General features: G+C 40.9%; 1 protein-coding gene across 1 annotated transcript in view; it reads left to right on the top strand.

The window, feature by feature from the left end:
* SLC36A3 (solute carrier family 36 member 3) overlaps nt 1-18,097 on the top strand; it is a 23,933-nt gene extending 5,836 nt beyond the window's left edge. Inside the window, exons 3-10 of the mRNA XM_061424082.1 lie at nt 242-330; nt 2,865-2,960; nt 7,360-7,444; nt 8,363-8,581; nt 10,501-10,599; nt 10,934-11,100; nt 15,256-15,425; nt 16,658-18,097. Of these exons, the coding sequence (XP_061280066.1) occupies nt 242-330; nt 2,865-2,960; nt 7,360-7,444; nt 8,363-8,581; nt 10,501-10,599; nt 10,934-11,100; nt 15,256-15,425; nt 16,658-16,926 (1,194 nt within the window). The 3' untranslated portion in view covers nt 16,927-18,097. The remainder of the gene's footprint in view (nt 1-241; nt 331-2,864; nt 2,961-7,359; nt 7,445-8,362; nt 8,582-10,500; nt 10,600-10,933; nt 11,101-15,255; nt 15,426-16,657) is intronic.

Genomic DNA, 18,097 nt, shown 5'->3' with positions numbered 1-18,097 from the left:
GCTCTTTGTTATCAGAAGTATTCTAGCACAGGTTGGACAGCCACTTTGCAGTGATGCTAAGAAAAGCATTCAAGCCAGAGCATCTAGGGGTACAAGGACATTCAGGCAGGGGCTATCATCCTAGGGTTCTCATCCAAAAATCTCTATTATAAGAGGGACCCCAGCACCTAAGCAGGGAGAGGGCCAGGTGTGGGAGCATCCATTTGTAATTCACTGTGCCCACCTCTCCATTCCCCTCCAGGTCGGTCCTTTCAGCCTGCTGGCCATCGGGATCCTCACCGTGCATTGCATGGTCATCCTGTTGAATTGTGCTCATCACCTAAGTCAGAGGTGAGAGTTCTGCTTCTCTGTCTCTATCATCTCTCTCACCAAATGGCACCAGGTTCCAACTGAGGGTGTGCTAAGTTTCCCGGGATCACTGACCCAATTCCCAATTAGCTGGCCACTTCTCCAGGCCACCACCCTGCTGCTCTGAGGCAGTGAAGGGAGTGATTAAAATCCTACTGGAAACTCCAAGTTCCAGGCACAGCTCTGCTGCTGACTAGTTGGAGCACTTTGCCAAGCTCCTATGAGCCCAAGTATCCATTCCTAGAAAGATCAGAAGTAATAAGAAATGCAAATTTGCTCTATACACACCTATGTGTATTCAAGATACTTCCTCTTAATCTCTCCACCTCTTATCTCCTGGTCCTCCCCCAGCTCCAATACACACACCTTGGAAGGGAAATTTATTCCAAGTAAGTCCTTTTTGGGACAATTCAGTAATAGTGAAAAAAAAAACATAGTTAGCAATGAGATGAATAATTCACAGTGATTTCAATCTCTAATAAAGCATATATACAACACAGTGTTTGTATAGTTAAAACTTTTAATGTAAAACAAAATTCCAGAAAAAAAGGCAAATGCAGTGGAAGGCAAACAATGCTGAGAATTTCGTGTATATATAAACTAGCAACTCACAGTAATTAGCAATTCCTTACAGCCACAGCCTGGAGATTTTCTCTCCACAGGACTCAGCTACTCTCAAGGCAGGCAAATCTAAATATGTCCTCCTCATTGTGCAGAAAGGCCTTGTGAGTCAAAGCAGAGTTGTTAAATGAAGCTCCTCATAAAGTCAAATCATCATAACCCAAATTGGTGCATTTGGAGTATGTATCAGTCACACCTAACTTGTGTAGTACTTTCCAGCTCATGAAACACTGTTAAGAGCATTTATGCATTTAGCAATTAAATTTATTGCACACTTACAGTGTTCCAGGTACATAGCAAGAGTTTTGCAAGCCTTCTTTTATTTATTCCTTACAGTAAAATTTTATGGTAGGCACCATTATTCCCATTTTACACATGAGTAAACTGAGGCTTGGGAGAGTTAAATGCCTTGCTGAATGTCACACAGCCAGGAAGTGGCAGAGCTGGTATTCCAAGACCTGTCTGACTCTACCCCTTAACCTATCGGCAAATCTTTTTCTTCCCTCAAGCCTGCTGGGACCATTTTACCACCATACAGCCTTTTAATATATGTCATTTATTATAGCCTTTCCCTGACTTTTGTTTTTGTTGATTTGTTTTTTTCTTTTCTTTTTCTAATATAGGGTTACAGACTCATAGTAGTTTTTAGATATATTATGGAGGACTTCTACAGTTTTTTTGGCTTTTTGTTTTTAGCCAACGTTTAAAAACCTGGAGATTTCACATTAAAAAAAAAATCTACACCTTCTTGCCAGTTAGACATTCTGCTACCTCTGTGACTTTATTCCTGCATCATTCAGCTAGAGCCACATCCTGATCAACCCCTTTCGGAGCAGGACATGTACCAGAGCCTTGAACTCTGTCTCCACGATTCCCTGTTTTGTCTTACACCCAGTCATTCTCACCACAATACTGATAGCTTTCTGGTCCCCATTGCTTTTGAATTTGCAATCTTCCGACTAATATACTTGCCAGTCCTATGCAATGTAACCTCATCTGTATTTCAAATGCCAGACACATTGAATAATAATAAAAACAGAAGCATCGTGCCATGTTCCCAGTGCATCACCATATCCATCTCTCACTGTCTTCTCCCCAAAACCCAGACTGTATGTGAAGAAAAAAAACTGAAGCCCCAAAGTATAAAAAGACTTGCTCAAGGTCTCCTGGCCATCTGAGAGGGACGCGTTGATACTTAAACTCTGGTTTCCTGACAAGTCCGGGTCTCTTTCTCTCTCCAAGTTACTCCCCTCAGTCATGCAATTAACTCCAGGGACGCAGGCAACTTGTTTCCACTTGCTTTGTCAGCAGTGCTCCAGAGGGCCTCCGCCTCCCTTTGGAAAGGCTGCCTGGAGAAGGAGGGATGGGGGAAGAGGGATGGGCTAGAACTGTGGTGTCACATCTGACAGGGGTGCTGGGCAGGAGGCTAAAAATCACCTTTGCATGGAATCTGGTCCAGGGAAAGCATCTTAAATGTTCCAGCACCCTCAGAAGTGAAGAAGGGAATGTCAGTTCAGAAAAGGTAGACCCACTCTCTTGGCCACACTTACACCTCATTGCCCTCTCTCCCCTCCCCCTGACTAGGTCTGCACACCTCACAGCTCCCACGTCCTCACTGTCCTTGTTTGCTGACCTAATCAATTCCAAGCTACTGTCCACCTACATAATAATACTATCCACTTAAAAATTAGTGTTAATAAAGACGACTACAAAAAATAAGAGGCAGAATTCTAAAACTTTTAAAAGTGTACCATTATAAAATAACTCAATGATACCATTGCTGGAAAATTACCAAAATGTTCCATATTAATACATGAACATATAGTAATTACTCCCTTTGGGAATAAATTGTACTTAAAAAAAATTAAGGTATGCATTGTTTGTCCGTTCTTTAGGCTGCAGAAGACTTTTGTGAACTATGGAGAAGCCATGATGTACAGTCTCGAAACCTGCCCAAATGCCTGGCTGAGGACACACTCAGTGTGGGGAAGGTAGTAGTCCTAGACATCACAAATGAATGAATGAATGCAAGTCGCTCAGTCGTTTGACTCTTTGCAACCCCATAGACTGTACAATCCATGGAATTCTCCAGGCCAGAATACTAGCGTGGGTAAACTTTCCCTCCTCCAGGGGATCTTCCCAACCCAGGGATCGAACCCAGGTCTCTGGCATTGCAGGCGGATTCTTTACCAGCTGAGCCACAAGGGAAGCCCAGATATCACAGGAGTAATAGTAATAATAACAACAGCAGTGATAAAAATGCTCACATGTTCTTCCTTTACTGCTAGTACATTGCATGGGCATGCTCAGTTGTGTCCAGCTTCTTTTTGACCCCATGGACTGTAGCCCACCAGGCTCCTCTGTCTATGGGATTTCCCCAGCAAGAATACTGGAATGTGTTGCCATTCCCTTCTCCAGGGGATCTTCCCAACCCAGGGATTAAACCTATGTCTCTTTCATCTCCTGCATTGTCAGATGGAGTCTTTACCACCACACCACCTGAGTAACAGAAGTTTTAAGTGAACATGTTTTTATTGAAAACTATTGACCAATATAGAGAATCTCCTCTGATAGCTCCATCCCCCATCCTACTCTTCATTCAAGAAGTAATCTCTGGGACTTCCCTGGAGGTTCAGTGGTTAGGACTCTGAGCTCTCACTGCCAAGGGCCCAGGTTCAATCCCTGGTCAGGGAAGTAAGATCCCACAAGCTGTGCAGTGTGGCCAAAAATAAATAAATAAAATGAAGTCACTGATATATAGTTAATAAATATTCCTCTAGACTTTCTCTCTGCATGAACAGGATATATGTGTGTAAGTGGAAATATATATTTTGTATTTTCTTGTATATTAATTGGAGTATTTATTGGAAATTTGTTCTTTCATCTAACATTATGTCTCTAATTTCTTTCCACATTGGGACATACAAATTAACTTCATTGTTTTGTAAGTCTCACAATGTTCCCCATCCATATAGATGGATCCTGTGGTTTTATTTAATCCTCCTCCTAATAGTGAACATTACAATTTAGCTTGTTCACTGATTGGATAAAAACTCTATGGTATAAAAAATGCTTTCCTGTATCTGATCACCTCTGATCATTTCAATGACCTTGTGAGGTAGGTGGTGCATCTTTATTGGGAAGAAATACAGTGACCAAGGCTCACAGAGATAGAATAACATGTCTAGGATCAAAGACACAGATAGTGGAGAAGCAGAGTTTCAAGCAAGCACCTAACATGTTAGCCTTTCCCAACAGAGCCCTCAAGGAGTTGTCAGTCCCTCATCTGCCAAGATCCCTCCTGCAACTCCTCTCTCGAGAATGTCAGGAATCACTCTGATTGTCAGACGGGAGAGGCACGGGGCAGTAATAACAGAGATCTCACAACTGTCCATCCTTTCTCACCAAGTTATCAGCTTCTGATGACACCCTGAATAAAACTTTCAGGCAAGAAGGCTCCTTGAAGATCAGTATATCTATATCTATTCAAATGGAAGAAAATTAAGACCAGATAGAGTCATAAGTTTGGTTTAAGTTACCCAGGAATCTAATGGCAGAGCACAGACTGAAATCTAGAACATTCAGCTTTCACCCACTACACTACGCCATTTCTCTGGGGCAATGAGAAAGAATGCCAGTAACTGAGAAAGAATTAGGAAACTGTTTTATTTAAATCAATAATTTGTCATCTTTAGTGTGCTAAGAGATACCTGGGGAGTTTGATTAAAAATTATCTATTCCATGTAAGCAACTATCCTCATTGTGAAAGATCATTGGAAAATGATAAAGAAAGAATACACAGGCATCACCTGACCCCTTCTAGTCATCTCATGTTTGGACACTGGACAACCAGACACAGTGTGTCTTATAATAGGATTCAACAGGGAGTACAGAGAGCCACCTCTGAAATACCCTTGCCCGAAACAGAAAGGAAGAACCTCAATCTTATCAAACCACTAGATCTAATATCAGCTTATAGGAAATACAGGGGATAGAAGAACAAGGTAAATGACATTATGAATTCATCCACTGAATCTAGAAAGTTAAACATACTACAAGGAAATTTTCTGGCATCTTCAACACCAATCAAAAAAATTAAAATTCCAAGAGAAAAAAATAAACAAGGCAAGGGGAATATAGCAGATTAAAAAACTTGAGACATAATAACACAATGCAACGTAGAGACTTGTTTAGAAACCAACTCTGAAATGTTTTTGAAAAAAATTGGAAAAATTTGACTATGGTGGAATATTAAATGATATAAGAAATTATTGTGGGACTTCACTGGTGGTCCAGTAGCTTAGGCTCCACGCTCCCCATTCAGAGGATCCAGGTTCCATCCCTGGTCAGTTCGATCCCTAGATCAGATGTGGGATCTAGTTCCCACATGCCACGACTAAGATCGAAGATCCCTTATGCTGCAGCTAAGACCAGGTGCAGCCAAATAAATGAGTAAATATTTTTAAAAAGAAAGAAATTATTGTTAATTTTGTAAGGGGTGATTAAGTGCATGATGGTTATATTTTATTTAAATTCTTGACCATTAGAACTGCGTACTGAATTATTTACAGGTGGAATACTTCAAATACTTTAATTTGCTATATTCCCCTCACCTTGCTTATTTTTTTCCCTTAACTTCAAATACTCCAACAGAAGAAGCTTGTGTGCAGTGGGGGTGAAGGAATAGATGGAAGAAGATTGCCTAAAAGTTAATTGTTGAGGCTGGGATGAGCTCATGAGGAGTCATTGAATGATTATCATTGCTTTCTTGTATGCTTAAAAATCTTCATTATAAAGAGAAAAAAAAAAATCTCCCTTCTGAAGTCTCGCATGACACTGCCAAGCTTCTGACTCAATAGGCTGATATGAGAGCCAGGAATCACCAACCTCAGATGATTCTGATGCATTGGTTACTACAACCCAGTCTTGAAAAACATGGATCTAAACATTAGCACCTAAGTAGAGGAACACATTTTTGTTCTTTTGAAAAAAAATGAATGGTGGGATAGAGAGGTTGGTGGGAGGGAGGCTTAAGAGGGAGGAGATATGTGTATACTTACAGTTGATTTATGATGTTACACATCGGAAACCAACACAGCATTGTTAAGCAATTATCCTCCAATTAAAAAGTTTTTTAAATGTAGAACTCTCAAAATGTTCTCACAAAAAAGTAAATAAATACATCTCCAAATTCAGGACAATTTAAGAATCCAGAAGAATAATGACAATAGCAGAATATAATAAATAAAGAATAGTTAATGTGAATTTATTGTGATAAAAAAGAGGAAGAGAATGCATTTTTCTTAGTTGCTAGCTAATCAACTTAGATAAAATGACAGAACACCTTGCAACCAACCAATGAAATAACTGATTCAGCAAAGATTATCAATGAATGTTAAAACCTTTGGCTTGAGGAAGACAGGCTCTTCATGCCGTCTCATTGTTTTATCTACAGGTTGCAAAGCAGGAAATGTGTACTTATAATGGAGAGGCCTAGAATTCACATCACAGTAGAACCACAGGACATCCTGTGCCTCCCAATATGATGAAATATAAGTACAAAGTGTCACCTGTGTGGTAGGCTTGCTTTTCTGAATCACGAGGAAACAGTCATGAAAGTCCACACGGTGGGACATTCTACGAGACAGATGGCCTAGACTCTTCCCAAAAAGCCAATGTCACGGGAAACAAAAAGGGTAGATATGTATAGGGCTGCTCTACCTGAAAAGAAAGACTAGAGAAACATAGGCAAATGCAACATATGAAATGTAATTAGATCCTGAATCAAAGAAAGTTTAAAAACAGCTATAAAAGATACTTTGGAGAGAAATATTTGGGAATTCCCTGGCAGTCTGGTGGTTAGGATTCAGAGCTTTCACTCCTGAGGACCCAGGTTCAGTCCCTAGTCAGGGAACTAAGATCCCACAAGCCCAGCAGCACAGCAAAAAAAAAAAAAAAAGAAGTAAAAATAAATAATAATAAAGTAAAACATAGACTATATATTTGAGGATATTGAAGTTGGATATCATAGTACTAAAGAAGGTATTACAGTCTTTGTTGACATGTTATAACATGTGCAGTTAATTTTAAAGTAGTTCTGAAAAAATGCACACACAGAATGTATGTGTGTATGGATGAACACATTCTTCCATCTATACATAATGCAGTTAGACCTAAAAGTTAAGAATTAGTATTTCTAGTGAAAGGATATATGATGCTAATTATACTTGTCTTTCAACTTCTACTGTGGACTTGAAATTTAAACTTGAAAGTTAAAAAATGGGGAAATAGTAAAAATAATAACAAAAGAAATAATTGTCTCAAAAATAAAAATAAATGCATTAAAAATAATTCATTTCTCCTCTGTCTGCCTCTTCTTTTCTTTCTCAGGTACACTGTCAGCTTCTTATTAATCACCACCCAACTGGGCTTCTGCAGTGTTTATTTTATGTTTATGGCAGACAATTTACAACAGGTAAAGAGGTCTTTTCTGGGCAGAGTTGGGGAAAGCAGACCTCTTGCTGCTAGGGTCGCATTAGCAAAAGTAAAGCTTTTGGATCATGGTAGGAGAGGCTTTATTTCTACTCCCTAATCAGGCTTTGGTTGGGAGTTCTTTCTGTCCTGGAAATCACTCTTTAAACAGATCATAGGGAAGCCAAAGCAACATCTGAGGAATGCAGCCAGGATGGCTTACAGTCATGTCCAATTAGAAATAATTGAGAATTTTTAGCCTGAAATTGTTGATGAGATTTTCTTTAGGTATCTCAAGGTTGTCATGTAGAAGATAACTAAAGCAAACAAGTTGCAATCTTGCCCTCATTGCATTCCTAACAGGCATTACAAGTCAATCATAGCATTCTTTCTTGGCTTCATGAAACAGAAGTAGTATACTTGTTTTTGTGTGTTCAAATAGTCAAAACTATGACACGCGTTATGGATAGAATATTCAAGCAGACAGATTTTGCTCAAATTCTAGCTTTCTAACTTTTAGGACTATCTAAAGTTGAAGAAGGTACTCCTGTGTAATCATTTCCTGTTCTCTGGATATATGAAAGAGAACTATTTGGTACATAAGAAGAGGTTGGGCTAGATGACAGAATGATGCTTCAGCCTTGAGATTTGATGATTCTAAGGGTTTCTGGTTGTCACAATCATGGGTACTACAATTTAGGATTACCAGATGTGACAAATAAAAGTATAGGAAACCCAATTAAGTTTCAATTTCAGATAAGCAGCAATTTGTTTTTACTACAAGTGTATCTTTGTATAATATTTGGGACATACTTTTACTAAAAAGTTATCTGTTAATTATCTGAAATTGAAACTTACTCTGGGTTTCCTTTGTTAATGTAGCAACTGTAATTATACTGCCTTTCATTGTGCTTCACATCAGATGGTGGAAGAAGTCCACGTGACCTCCAAAACCTGCGAACCCAGGAAGATCCTGGTGCTGACCCCCAACGTGGACATTCGGTTCTACATGCTGACGATCCTTCCCTTCCTGATCCTGCTGGTGTTTATCCAGAACCTCAGGGTGCTGTCCATCTTCTCCACGCTGGCCAACATCACCACCCTGGGCAGCATGGCTCTGATCTTTCAGTATATCATGCAGGTCTGTGTCCAAAACCACTGCAGAAGGGTCAAGGTCCAGGGCTTCTGAGACACTGTCATTATGGGCAGATGAGAGCGAGAAAGGTGACCTCCTGCTCAAGTGATGTCTGTGAACTCTTTTGCCCCACAGGTTATAAAAGCTACTCACCATCATCATCATTGTCGTCATCACATTAGATAGCAATGGGTCTTTTAACAAATAGTTATTGATACCTTCTGTGATCCACTCCAGTACTATTGCCTGGAAAATCCCATGGACAGAGGAGCCTGGTAGGTTGCAGTCCATGGGGTCGCAAAGAGTTGAACATGACTGAGTGACTTCACTTTCACTTTCTGTGATCCAAGCAATGTACAGGGGACAGGGGATTCAGTGATAAGTAAAACTGACAAGCTGTCTGCTCTCATGGAGGCTACAATCACTTGGGGAGATAAACCTCAGCCAAGTAACCAACGAAAATTGTAATAGTGATAGGTTGACAAGAGATATATGGATGATAAAGGAATTCAATTTACTTTGTGCCAATTTCTTTATGTTGATTAACTCACTAAATCTTCACAATGATGTTGTTATGGAAGTAGTGCTACTTTATCCCCAGTTCACAGACAAGGAAACTGATAAACAGTTTTTCCCCTAAATGCAGTCATTTTGCCCCATGCTTTGCTATCATTATAGGCCCTGAAATTCCCTATTACAGTTTCATTTCTTTGAAAGTCTCTGGGGTTGTATTAGTTCTCTGCTGCTGCTGTGACAAATGATCACAAATCTAGTAACTTAACACAGAATTATCTCAGAACTCTTGGGGTCTCACTGGGCAGGGCTGCATTTCTTTCTGGAAGCTTGTGGGGAGAATCTGTTTCTTTGCCCTTTCCAGCTTCTAGAAGCCGCCCTCAGGCCTTGGCTCATGGCCCACTTCCCTCTTCAAAGCCAGCAGTGTCAGGCCGTGTCTTTCTCATGCTTCCATCTCTCTGGTTCTCTCTCCTGATTCCCTCTTCCACTTTAAAAGACCCTTGTGATTACACCAAACCCACCCAGATAATCCAGGGTAATCTCCTACTAAATTTAGTTGATTAGCTACCTTAATTCAGTCTAGAAACTTAATTCTCCCATGCCAAGTAATGTAACATACTCAAGGTTCCAGGGATTATGATGTGGACATTATTCTGCCCACAGGAATCTTATTAAAATAATCATTCCTTCTAGATCAGTGGTAGCTGCTGTGCCAATACTTCACAGCTCTGAGAGAAGTGATGGGAAAGAGGTATTAGAGAACTGGAAAACACAAGACCTGAATTCATATCTGGACTGTGCCACTGACTAGTAGAGTGGCCTTGGGCAATTCCTTCTCCTCCCTGGGTTCCTTTTTCCATGTAAAGATGTGGTAAATCAAAATTAAACATATATAATGTATTCCTTGGAAAGGAATAAAATTCTGATCCATGTTACAACATGGATGAACCTTGAGGACACTATGCTTAGTGAAATAAGTCAACTACAAAAAGAGAAGTATTATATGAGTTCACTTATATGAGGTACCTAGAACAATCAAATTTATAGAGACAGAAAGTCAAATAGGCATTTCCAGGGGGGCTGGGTAACAGGGAGTTATTATTTACTGGGTGCACAGCTTCAGCTGGGAATGATGATAATGTTTTGGAGATTAAATTGGTGATGATTGTACAACAATGTGAATGTTCTTAATGCCACTGAATTGTACACTCAAGATGTTTAAAATGGTAAATCGTATGCTATGTGTAAAAGAAGTAACTTTTTTAAAAGTTGAGAAGGCTGACTCAGCTTTAGATGTCTAATGGGTGCTTCTAATACTGTCCCTGCTGACGTCAGGCAAGCCTGCCTCTCTACCAGATTTGGGGTGACTTATATGCCTTGGAAAAAACCAATGCCCTTCTTCTTCCTTTTAGGAGATTCCAGATCCCAGGAACCTACCCTTGATGGCAAGCTGGAAGACCTTCTTATTGTTCTTCGGTACAGCCATCTTCACATTTGAAGGCGTCGGCATGGTAAGATGGGTGTGGAGTTTGAGAGTCCTCAGTTCTCTCTATGGAAGCCAGTCTTTGTTCCAGGTATCTAAATAGTAGTACTTATGAAAAGTGCAGAATATGATCTCGTGGAAGAAGGGAAAGTCAGTCCGCATTTGCAGGATGCCGCCTGCTCTGCACACCACACCAAGCCTTGAAGATGAGGCCCTCTTGGCTATAGAAAATGTGGGAGGAGATGAAAGGGCATGTGGACCCTTCCTGACTCTGGGCCACCTGGAGAAGGAGGTCCAACCTTGAGAGGAAACCTGCTTTCTCTCCTTCTACCTTTTCTTTCTTAACCTCCTTTCACCTCCAGGTTCTACCTCTCAAAAACCAGATGAAGCATCCACAGCAGTTTTCCTTTGTTCTGTACTGGGGGATGTCCCTTGTCATCGTCCTCTACATCTGCCTGGGGACACTGGGCTACATGAAGTTTGGGTCGAACACCCAGGCCAGCATCACCCTCAACTTGCCCAATTGCTGGTATGTCCCTGCCCATCTGGGACTCGGGGGAAGAGGAGGGGAGTCACAGAGTCTGAGCCTTAGCAGCAAAATGGGGCATCCTTGATTCATTATCAACAACAAAATATTGACTGCTAGTATCTGTGTTATAATAACAAGTACATTTAATAATCCAGGCATTGTGTATCATCTCATTTAATTCTCTCAACAGCCCTATGGGTTAGCATTATTATTATCAACTCCATTGAATTAGATGAGGAAGTTGATATGTGAAAAGGCTGTAAGTAACTTTCCCATTTCGTGTTGTTCATGAAAAGTTGAAACTGAATTCTGTCTGACTCTGTGGTTCAAAGGCTTTCAAACAGCAATGATCTGGGAGAGCTTAGGGAACAGAAACAGCAACAACAAAAAGTATAACTCTGAAGTAGTGCCTGAGGGTCCTGCGTATGGACAGCTACTCAGGTCCCCAGTTCCAGAAATGGGCCTAGACTGCCATCGCTGTGCCCCACCTGGAACTTTGACTGAAGTTCTTGCATTAATCATTCATTCATTTACTCATTCATTCATTCATCCAGGAAACATCTGGGGCACTGCCATATAGCGTTCATCGAGTATTAGCCATTGCCCTTATTCTGGCAGTAGTACGTGCAGAATGACTAAGCTGCCAGTAGAACCAAGAGCACAGATTCTGCATCTGAGCAATGGGATTTGACCCTGGTTTTCATGTGACCTTGGACAAGCTACCTAGTCTTGCAGACCTCATTTCCATCCTCAGTAAAATAAGGATAATACTCTTGCCTATTTGTATCAGTCATGATTGGTTATGCTCTGGTAATAAACAAAATAAGCCACTCCAGAATCTCAGTGGCTGAACACACACAAATGTTTAATTGTATGCTCATGCTACATGTCCATTATGGGATGGCTGGGGCTCAGCTCTGCACCATACCAACTTCCAAGACCCAGACTGATCAGCCAGCCACCCCTGAAACTTCGTTGGTTGCCATGGCAAAGAGCACATTGAATCACACCCATCACCATGAAGGCCCTAAAATTTCTCTAGGAAGTAACCTGTCTCTTCTGTTCACACTTCATCAATCAAAGCAAGTGACCATGGCTCACTGCAGAGGACACGGAAGTGAAATTCTGCCACATGTCTGGAAGACTCGGAGGTATTTGCTGAGCAGCTGAGCAGCACAAATGACTGCCACACTGTCTCTTAGGGAGTGACTGTGAGGGCAAATTGGCTTCAAATACATAAAACGCTTAGAAAAGTGTTTGGTATGCAGTAAGTGCTCACTGAGTACTAGCTATTATCATTGTTAGTCTCCCCCACAGCCTTGGTCTTTTGGAAGTCAGTAGAATGTGGGAGGCAGTGGGGGGCGGGGATGGGGGCGGGTTGGAGGGGAGGGAGGGTGGGGGGGTCGGGGAGGAGGGTGTTCATTTTCCATGAAGCCACAGCTATACCATGAGAAAAATATCACCAGTCCTACCCATTTCACTGTGTTGTGGTAATGACCGGATGAGATAATTAATGTGGAATTTCCTTGAAAATGTGACTTATTTTATACCAGTAAGATATCAACATAATATGCTGTTCTTATTCTGGGGAATTCGGGTTGCCACTACCTTGGGCAGGGCACTTTCCTTCTGCGATATCAGCTGGAAAAAATGGGCATCAGGTGCCATAAGGACCTCACACCTTCTCTGAGCCTGGATGGTGATGAAATTCTCCAGAAGAGCCTTAAAGAAGGAATAAGCAAAAGACCAAGAAGAAATGGGTGTGAACAAATAGTTCGCAGGCAAATTAAAACAAAAATGACAATTTATATATTTGAAAAATTGCTCTGTCTCGCTCCTAATAATAGAAATGTCAGTTTTACAAAACACAATGGCACAAACCAGCATGTGGTCACACACTGTGTTTTTCCAAGGATGGAGCACTCGACTGTACTCGGACAACAAATGAGCAATATGTCAAGAGCTATCAAAATTGTATTTTTTATTTCTTTTTATTGAGGTATAGTTGATATACAATGTTAAATAGGTTTCCAGTGTATAACACAGTGAGTCAATTTTTATTAATAAATGGTATGTTCCATTTATAGTTATTATATAATATTGGCTATATTCCCTGTATTGTACCATATATTCTGCAGCTCACTTATTTTATACACAGTAGTTTGTACCTGTTAGTTCCCTACAACTATCTCGCCCTTCCCTCCACCCCTCTCCTCACTGGTAACCACTAGTTGGTTCTCTCTATCTGTGAATGTGCTTCTTCTTTGTTATATTCACTAGTTATTTTTTTTATTCCACATATAAGTGATGCTATACAGTATTTGTCTTTGTCTAACTTACTTCACTTTAGCGTAATACCCTCCAAGTTCATCCACACCATTGCAAATGGCAAAATTTCATTCTTCTTTATGGCTGAGTAGCATTCCATTATGGGCTTCCCTGGTAGCTCAGCTGGTAAAGAATCCACCTGCAATGCAGGAGGCCCTGGATGGATTCCTGGGTCAGAAGATCCCCTGGAGAACATATAGGATACCCACTCCAGTATTTTTGGGCTTCCCTGGTGCCTCAGATCCACCTGCAGTGCAAGAGACCTGGATTCAATCCTTGGTTTGGGAAGATCCACTGTAGGAGAGCATGGCAACCCACTCCAGTATTCTTGTCTGGAGAATCCCATGTACAGAGGTGCCTGACAGGCTACAGTCCATGGGGTCACAAAGAGTCAGAGACGACTGAGCAGCTAAGCACAGCACAGCATTCCATTATATACATAAACCATGTCTTCTTTATCTTTTCATCTGGTGCTTCCATATCTTGGCAATTGTAAATAATGCTGTGATGAACATAGGGGTTTCCCTTGTGGCTCAGCTGGTAAAGAATCTTCCAGCAATGCAAGAGACCTGGGTTTGATCCCTGGTTTGGGAAGGGAAAGGCTACCCACTCCAGTATTCTGGCCTGTATAGTCCATGGGGTTGCAGAGAGTTGGACACGACTGAGCAACTTTCACACAAACATGGGAGTGCATGTATCTTTTTGAATCAGAGTTTTAATTTTTTTCAGTTACATACCCAGGAGTGGAATTACTGAGTCATATGGTAGTTCTGTTTTTAGTTTTTTGAGGAACCGGTATACTGTTTTCCACAGTAGCCGCACCAATTTACAACAGTGTGTGAGGGTTCCCTTTAATGAGAGTTATCAAAATGTGAAATCACATATACTTTTACTCAGCATTTTTACATCTGGGGTTGTATACTATATGTGCATAGGTATATGAACAAGCATATTCTTTGCTGCATTGTTTACTGACAGAAGACTAGGAATAACCTAAATGTCTATTAATTGGGGAGCAGTTAAAGATTATAAAAATAGATAACTAGCAAGAACTTGCTTTATCGCACAGAGAACGCAATTCAGTACTCTGTAATGGCCTATATGGGAAAAGAATCTTAAAAAAAAGAGGGGATGTGTGTGTGTGTATATATATATATATATATATATATATATATATATATATACACACACCTGATCCACTTTGCTATATACCTGAAACTAAAACAACATTGTAAATCAACTACACTCCAATAAAAATATCTTTAAAATTAAACAAATCATAGTATATCCATGCAATTGGAATATCAGCAGCTATTAAATAGAAGAGCCAGATCCATGTGTACTGATGGGGAACAATATCTAAGAAATATTTAATGAACAAAAATCAGTAGTACGTAAAGGGTGCTTCCGGATGTGTACCTACAGTCTGTACAAATTTGTGTCTACAGTATTTCTGGAGGGCCTTCAAGAAAAGTTAGAGGAGTTGCTTGTGGAAGGAGGCACTGGAGACTGGAAATCAAAGGTGGGAGGGAATATAATCTTTGTACTGTGAACTTTACTCTATGCAGATATACCTTTTAAAAAAAAAACAAACAGAAGGAAAAAGAAGGCACAGATTCCTGAGCTACAAGCCTATTAAATGAGAATCTCCAAGAATGTGCACTTTTAATAAACTTCCCAAGTGTCTCTAATGACGTCAGGCTGAGTCAGTGGAAGTTAGGTAGTGATATAACTTAACAATCCCAGCTTCCAAGCAGTGAGCAAATCCTGCATGGCCCTGCCCTGGAGCCACATCAAATTTCATGTGCTGTCCCTCTCTCTCTACAGGTTGTACCAGTCAGTCAAGCTGATGTACTCCATCGGCATCTTCTTCACCTATGCCCTCCAGTTCCACGTCCCAGCTGAGATCATCATCCCCGTCATCATCTCCCAGGTGTCAGAGAGCTGGGCGCTGTTTGCAGACCTGTCTGTCCGCACAGCCTTGGTCTGTCTGACCTGTGAGTAGGACGAAAGGGCTCTTTTTGCCCAGTGCTGTGGCTCGCAGCCACACTGACAGCTACCCCACTATCGCTGGCTCGGCCACCAGCCAAGCAACATGTTTTACCTCCCTGAGCCTCAAGTTTCCAGCTGAAAAATGGGTTAACAGAACTGTCACAGAGTAAATGTTACAGTAATCTCTACTATCTACACATAGAATACATTGGCTGGTTTGTGGGAGAAAGAAGTGTCATTTATTCATTCCTATATGCCTCCTATATGTCAGGCACAACACTGAGATTATGTAATACTCAGGACAGCCTAACTATGTAATATTACCAGCTGAAGGAACTGTGACCCAGGAAATGAAGTAACATGCTCACATCATGTAACTGCCAAGTGACACAGTTGAGATTTGATGCAGGTTGTGTGGCGCCAAAGCCTGTGTTTTCCACTGTGCCGTATTCCTTCCTATCAAAAATTAATGTGAAGTCCTCTTAAGGCGGTGTTTAACTATAGGAAGAACCTCAAAGGGCTGCTTTGTTAAATTCTTGGAAGTCATTTCTCCTCCCTTCCCCCATCCCTCCCTTTCTTCCTTCTATTCATTCATTTCCTAGTTCATTTGATATCAGGTGCCATTGTAGATGTTTGGGAAACATTGTGAATAGGGCTGGGAAATGCTTTCTCTAAGAAAATTTAAAATGGTGGCCTGTGAGGAATGAAGGAAAGAACTAGGGAGGTTTTGCCTGGAGAAACAAAGGCTTGGGTAAACTCTGTATCTGTATCTCAAACAACTGTAGGATTGTTGTGCAAGAGAGAGAGTAAATTTCGTCTTAAAGTCTCCAGGACTCTGTTACAGTTGAGGGAATCCCGTCTCATTGGATTCTCGTCTCAGCTCTATGTAACCTTGGGCATGACCCATTCCCTCTAGAGTTCTAGACTTCCCCAACTCTGCAATGAGAAGATCATTACGGATGGGTGATAGAGAATCCTTATCAATAAATACTATATGCGGAAAAACTCAATAGATAAAGCATGAAAGGAGAGCATGTAAATTGGTGTTAAAACAAATGTGGAAGTCCAGAGCCACAGTGCTTGATCTGCTGCTCAAGTTCACAATGAGCTGCTTTCCCACCTCTCCAGATGGTGTCTCAGGCGTCTGGGAATTATAAGGCTCCAAACAAATGGTTTGTTTCTGGGCTCCTTTCCTGAAGGAACATTCCATGATTCTAAGCCTCTTCTCCCCCCACAGGTGTCTCAGCCATCCTCATCCCCCGCCTGGACCTGGTCATCTCCCTGGTGGGCTCCGTGAGCAGCAGTGCCCTAGCCCTCATCATCCCTCCCTTCCTGGAGCTCATCACCTTTTACCCTGAAGACATGAACTGTATCACCATTGTGAAGGACATCATGATCAGCATTCTGGGCCTTTTGGGGTGTGTATTTGGAACATACCAAGCCCTCTATGAGTTGACCCAACCCATCAACCATTCTGTAGCCAACTCCACAGGTGTCTATGCATAATTATCTATTTTTATTCTGATAGTTCTCCCATATTCCCATTCCCAGTTTGACTTCTGTTGTGGATGTTATATACATTCATCAAACCCCAGCATCTCTATATTAATTAGTGGCTTCTTTATCTTTCCAAGAGAAATGTAGATGATACTAGTCAGTACTGGTACCTCTCAGGCTATGTCTTTTCTGGTTTGTGGATTTCTCTGGAGGCCTTTTGTACCTGTGAACCAAAACCACATTCAACCACTCATATTATCTGCCTCATTTAATGGGGAAAAGGATGCCATTTGCCCATGTCCTTGAAACAGACCAAGCACAAATATAAATGCAAAAGCAGTTATTCTCTCTATTCTGCCCTTGAAGTATCAGGTTTAGAAAAGTATGTTGGGTGAAGATGAGTTTCTATGGTTTCAGATATGGTTCTAAGTGAAGAGTCACAGAACAAAAATAGAACTTAGTAGTAATTTTGTCTAGACATTGGCTCTGCCACTGATTTCCTGTGGGATCTTGAGCAAGTTTCTCCCCCTCTCCATCTCATTTTCACATTCTTTGAAATGAAGGATTGGACTGATTGGCTATTAAGGGCTCTTCCAGCTCTGACATTCTGAAAGAGAAAAAAAAAAAAGAAAAGAAATGGGTTTATCCTGTAACCACATGTGTGAAAATTGAAGGGCTTTCCATCAGCAAGTTACCCTATTGCCCTGGAGATATGGGATCCCAGAAGTAATTTAAGGGATAAAAACATTTCTTAGCAATCTTTCATTACAAATGACTTTCCTGCTTAGAAGGATATCAGCTCTTTCTCTCCCTCTTCCTCTCTCTCTCTGCACCCCTCTCCCTCCCGCCCCCATCCTACCTTCTCAGATACCTTAAGACCACTTAGAGCTGATTTAGGCTAAAGAGACTGAGCAGTTTGTGTGACGGAAAGGATTTCATCATGTGCAAGGACTACTGACCTTTTAAAAATAATACTTACTTTTGGTAAGGGTTTGGAAAAACAGACAATCTTGTATTCTGAAGATGGCAGAACACATTTTTATGACTTTTCTGGAGGGAAGTTTTACAGTATATATCTTAAAATGCATAGCCCTCTGACCCACTAATTTCACTTCCAGGGCTTTATCTTAAGAATCTTTTATGTCTTCAAAAATGCATGCATTAAAAAAATTTTTATATT

Source organism: Bos javanicus, chromosome 7, assembly GCF_032452875.1.
Source record: "Bos javanicus breed banteng chromosome 7, ARS-OSU_banteng_1.0, whole genome shotgun sequence".
Classification (NCBI taxonomy): Eukaryota; Metazoa; Chordata; class Mammalia; order Artiodactyla; family Bovidae; genus Bos; species Bos javanicus.
This window is presented reverse-complemented; position numbering and strand designations above follow the sequence as displayed.